Source organism: Chlorella variabilis (assembly GCF_000147415.1).
Source record: "Chlorella variabilis unplaced genomic scaffold CHLNCscaffold_10, whole genome shotgun sequence".
NCBI lineage: Eukaryota > Viridiplantae > Chlorophyta > Trebouxiophyceae > Chlorellales > Chlorellaceae > Chlorella > Chlorella variabilis.
Window position 1 is genome coordinate 559,667 of NW_005435078.1, and position 5,313 is coordinate 564,979.

The 5,313-nt window shown below is 66.6% G+C and overlaps 2 protein-coding genes across 2 annotated transcripts in view; both read right to left on the minus strand.

The window, feature by feature from the left end:
- CHLNCDRAFT_133852 (hypothetical protein) overlaps positions 1-1,237 on the minus strand; it is a gene marked incomplete at both ends in the record, with an annotated part of 5,525 nt that extends 4,288 nt beyond the window's left edge. The window contains 4 exons of the mRNA XM_005847691.1: positions 104-222; positions 431-622; positions 785-881; positions 980-1,237. Coding sequence (XP_005847753.1) covers positions 104-222; positions 431-622; positions 785-881; positions 980-1,237 — 666 coding nt within the window. The remainder of the gene's footprint in view (positions 1-103; positions 223-430; positions 623-784; positions 882-979) is intronic.
- A 541-nt stretch (positions 1,238-1,778) lies between these two features.
- CHLNCDRAFT_133853 (hypothetical protein) lies at positions 1,779-5,311 on the minus strand (the record flags this gene model as incomplete). Its single annotated transcript, XM_005847692.1, has 7 exons — positions 1,779-2,218; positions 2,382-3,005; positions 3,159-3,462; positions 3,669-3,832; positions 3,966-4,098; positions 4,350-4,408; positions 5,116-5,311. 7 exons carry the CDS (start codon positions 5,309-5,311, stop codon positions 1,779-1,781), a joined length of 1,920 nt encoding a protein of 639 aa, XP_005847754.1.
- Positions 5,312-5,313: the final 2 nt, after the last annotated feature.

Sequence of the window (5,313 nt, forward strand, 5' to 3'; positions counted from 1 at the left end):
CGGGCTTCCATGCGGCGCTGCCACTGCACGAGTGCATGCCGCAGGCAGTGGTCCCGGCTCCCCACAAGGCGCCGGCTGGTATCACGGCGGCGCGCGACCTCACCAGCTGAGCATCTTGCACGCTTTCCAGTGTGAACACAGCCGGCGACACGAATGAGTTGGAGGGCGTCAGGCTGCTGCGCTTCAGCACAGCCAGCTCCTGCCCCGAGCAGCCATCCGTGCCTGTTTGGGTGAGAACAGTAGGCAGGCGCGGCGCCAGCGCCAGCATGAGCGGCATCGCCTCGCGGCGCACACATCCAAAGGGCAGCCGGGGGCTCGCCATCCTGTGGCAGGTTTGCCTGCGTTTGGCAGCTGCGCCCGCGCATGCTGGCCGCAGCCACATCCTCCCGTGAGCGCCCCATCCAACCACAAACCACACCAGCCCTCGCACCGTTGGTGAACACCACCACCGATCGACACTCGGGGATGAAGGAGCAGATCATGGCGCCATCCATGGCCGATGGCACCACGCAGGCGCCGGGCTGGATGCTGACCCCGCACTCAAAGTCGACGCCCTGCATCCCCTGCGCGGTGCGCGTGGAATAGCCGGGCAGCTCCAGCGGCGGCACGCGGATGGGGAAGCCTGCGGGGTGGCGGCAAGTGGGGGTGGGGCGCGAGGGGGAGCGCATGCATAATTGGTGACAGAAGGCGCGGCCAGCCCTCTGACAGCGCAACGTGGAAGGCGGGCAGGCAACAGGAGTCAGGTAGAGCTGCAGAACGCGTGGAGCAGGCCAGCCGCCAGCACCTGCCGAGTAGCCGGGGCCGCCTGTCCCGGCCAGCTGCGGCGTCAGCGAGCAGTTGCTGCTCAGCAGCTGGCAAGAGCTGGCTCCCTCGCATCCCTCCTGCAGCGCACCACAACGCCACAACGCTCTGGGACCTGGGTCCCAGAGTACCCGCGCGCTGTGGCATTGCCTCCGGATGCCAACTCGGTCGTGCTCACCTGCTGGCCGCAGAAGTTAAACCACGAGCAGGCATTCTGAGCCCTGCAGCTCGCTGCACAGTCCTCTTGGGCAGGGGCTGAGACGTTCACTAGCGGCTCCCCAAGGAACACTGCTGCAGGCGCATAGACGGTCAGGCCGCTGGCTCCAGGCTCCCCTGCTACGTAAATGGAGCTGCTGTCAGGCCCGGTTGCCAGCGCAAACGGCGCAACCACGCCCACAACGAGCAAGAGGGCTGTTGGCCCTGTGTTAGCTGCCATGCCGAGCAGGGTTGCACATGATTGAGCTGAACAAACGGGATTGCCCAAGCGTCGGATCTTGGGCCCATGGGGTGGTGTCGACGTGTCCTTTTCCTGCCTCTCATGCCCCCATGCGCCGTTTGCGGGTCAACATGAGATGTATTCAGGCTATGGTGGGGGGAGCCCTCCAGTTGCTGCCTGCCAAGAGGTTCTCCCGCTTGCCGCCGGGCGCTGGCGTGCGGCGGCATATCTCTTCCGCCCCCTCCTGGCTTGCACCACAGCATGCCGTGGCAGTAGGTCTCACTGCCTCCAGGCATGTGTCAGAACCAAAAGCGGCCTCACAAAGCAGCCATAAGCTGGCTCCCAACCACCACAAACGGCATGCTATGGTGATACGCTGGCTATCCCCGCTCAGCGTCCTGGTCCTGAATGTTCCTCCGAGTTGCGCAGCAATGCATGCGGCTTTGCAGGGATGGATGGCCTCAGGCTGCCGGATCGCAAACTGAATCCGTGCGCCGCCAGGACAGATTCCATCAGAAACCCAACGGGAGAATTCACATGATCAGAAATCGAAGCTCTCTGTGTGGATGTTCGCCGGGTCCACTCCCAGCCCCTCCAGCAGCGCTGTGGCCGCGTCCATGAACCCGCCCGGCCCGCACATGTACACATCGCAGGCCGCTGGGTCCCCCACCGCCTCCCGCACCAGGGCCGCATCGACGCGGCCACTGCGCCAGCCCTGGCCACCGCCGATGCCGCCGCCCGTGGCTGTAACCAGCACGCGATACGCGGGGCGTGCGCCGGGACCTGTGCTGCCACCCCCTCCGCCGCTGCTGCCGCTGCTATTGCCAGCCGCTGCCGCTGCTGCCTCGGAGGCCCGCTGTGCAAGGCGGGTCAGCTCAGGCAGGAACGCTGCCTCCTCTGGGCGGCGCACCGAGTAGAGCAGGGCGGCGGGCACCTGGCGCCGCACCAGCTCCTGAAACATGACTCGCATGGGGGTGATGCCTGCGGGCAGGCGGGGGTGGCACAGGGACCAATTGTTAGGTGCTCCACCATCCAGCATCCACCGCAAGAGTGCCCACCCACCCACCAGCACTGCCACCACACACAGAGCCGACCCACAAGGCCACGAGCGCGTGCCATGCAGGCGCCGCCAGTTGGCACCCACCTATGCCGCCCGCCAGCAGCAGCACAGGCCGCATGCTTTCCTGCCGCACCACAAACTCTCCGCCCACGCCGCGCAGCTGCAGCTCCATCCCTGGCCGCAGGCTGTCGTGGAGCCAGCCAGACATGAGGCCCGCTCGCTTGACGGTGATGGTGAAGGCGCCGCCGGCCGCTGCATCTGCTGGGTGGCTGCTCAGCGTCCAGGTGCGGTGGAGGGTTCTGGTGGCGCCCGCCGCGCCGCCCTCTGCAGCCACCTCGAAATCGAAGCTGGCAAACTGGCCGGCGGCGTAGGAGAAGCCGGGGGGCGCGCGGAAGGAGAAGGTCTTGATCCCCGCCGCCTCCTCCGCCACGCCCACACACTCCACCGCCGTGGTGTGCGCAGCAGGCGCTGCTGCGCTGCCCAGCAGGCGTGGGTTGTAGGGGCTGCGCTCCAGCACGGGCGCCGGGTGGATGGGCAGCGCGGTGGGGGCCCAGTGCCAGGCGGCGAGGCGGAAGCGCACGGCGCGCTGCGCGCCGGGCATGCTGCGGTCATCGTACGCGATCTCGGCGGTACCGCTCAGCTGCAGCACGCCGCCGCTCAGCCAGTCGATGAACAGCAGGCCGGCAGACGGGTTGACGTGGAGGTTGCCTGGCAGGGCAGGGGTGGGTGCGGGGGATCAGATTGGGGCGGAGGGATTGGCAATGGGGTGAAAGGGTGACAAGGGGTTGGAATGAGGGGTGCTTGTGGCGCCCGGCCGCCTTACAGCACACCCAGCCACAGCGCTGGTGCCCTGCGGCTCACCCAAGGACATGAAGAACGAGTTCCCCGCATAGTCAGGCCACTGCAGGCTCAGCCCGTCGGCACCGCACTCCACAAAGCCCGGCGGCCCGCCCCGGTGGCTGACGTCGCAGCCGGCGTGCGGCTGGGCAGGGGCGGGGCCAGGGGCTGCCTTGCTACCGCAGGTGGCCAGGAAGAAAGTGTCAGCCCCGCGGATGAGCGCCAGCTGCTCCTCGCCCAGCGGGCCAGTGCTGTCCACCATGTCGCCGCCTGACTCGCCGCGCTGCAAGGCCGCCAGGCGGGCTGCATCCAGGCGCACATGGCGCGTCTGCAGGCGTGGCACCAGAAAGCAAGCCAGGTCTGTTGTGGATCCACTCTGGAGGTCGGGGTGTGTTGATGTGTGGGGCACCATACTGAGGAGAAGCTGGGCAGGCAGGCAGGGTGCCGTGTGAAGTCGCCCTGCTGCCAGCCCGCCAGCAAGCAACTCCTGACTCCTGGCCGTATCCCCACCCAACCCCAACCCCAAGCACACACCTGAATGTACTTGGGGCAGTTGCCGACCGTCTGCTCCGCACGCAGGTGCAGGGTGCCGTCGGCGGCCAGGCGGGTGGCGGTGGCGTTGACGCGGTTGCGCCGGCGGGTGGCCATGTCAAGGCCCAGGCCACCCACGGAGCTGCCGGGCACAAAGTGCGCAGGGTCTGCGTTCAGGGGAGGGGGCGTGCCAAAGGACGTGAGCAGGGGTGAGTCCAGCGGGCGGAGGCTGGCAGCAGACAGGTCTCAGTCTGCCAGTGGCAAAACAGTGCACATGCGGCACGGCATGATGCAGGGCACCTGCAGGCAGCTGGGATCCGGGGGCGATGGCCAGGTGGTTGGGGCCGTCGCTGGTGATGAAGCCAGGGGCGCCCGCCAGCACGCTGGCCCACACCCGGCCCTGCTGGTCCCTGGCGCCGATGTACAGCAGGTTCTGCACGGTGGTGGGGTGGTGGTGCTGTTGATGTTGGGTGCGCTGCGGTGGTGTGTGAGTAGGTTCATGCGTGAGTGTGCATGGGGTCGAGGCGTGGGGTGCGTGGCATGGGGACCGCACATGAGGCACGAGACCGGCGCCCCAGCAGAGGGGTGGTGACCAGTACCGCGTGCAAAGGTGCAGCATCATCAGCAGAGCCAGTGTTTGTGCAAGTTGGGGCAACCTCTGCTTGCAGCAGGCCCAAGGCTCACCAGCATCGAGGAATAGAAGGCTCGATGCTGCTCGGGCAGGAAGGGGCGGATGAATTCGCCTGCAACAGGGGAACGGCGGCGGCATGGTGAACGGCGGCAGTGGAGGCGGTGGCCCCAGCGGAGCGCCCCGAACCCCTGCCTTCCCTGCAAGCTCGCTCACCGTATGTAGCAGCTTTATCCGCCACCCCAGTCCGCCTCTGGACGTGTAGTTCGCCCGAATGAAACACGGACGGCGCCATGCCTGGTTTGTGAGTGGGGCAGGCAGCTGGCACTCAGGTGAACGATCGGGAAGACAACTTGCAAGAGAATGGCGATTCCAGCACTCGGCGAGACTTGGCAAGTCCCGTGCTGGGGGATGAACATGTGTTGCCCCCTGATGTGGCACCCTCCCGATTGGGCAACCCCCGCCCCCGCTCGCTCCTGGCAGCCCGCGCGGCGCTCCCCTCCCATACGTGAACTGACCCCATAGAGCCATGTTTGAGGGTTGAGCGGGGCGGAGCGGGGCTGCTTGCACACGTGATGGCATGCACGCTTCAACGCTCCCGCTGTCATCTCACCTCTCTAGCGTCAGAAATACAACTCTTACAAGCCAACCAACACGAACAGAGAGACCGAACAACAGAAATGAACAGGAAATATGAAGCCGCCACAGGCGGCAGCACCTTTCAGCGGAGACGGCAAAGCGTACAAGGCACACTTCTTCAATGGTTCTTGCAATTGCCACCCTTACCGGTTATACAGCCACAGTGCCGCCCACACCGCGCACCATTCTTCTTGCAGCTGCAGTTCCGGGTGCAGGCGCCGCGGCAGCCGCAGCGCACGGCTGCCTTGCCGCCGCCGGGCTGCGCCGCCATCGCCACATTGAGAGACACCACAGGCACTCCTCGCTGCGCCGTGCCGCTGAAGGTCAGCTCGCTGGCCAGGCTGGGTGGCGCCTTAGATAGCCTGCTGGCCTGATGCATAC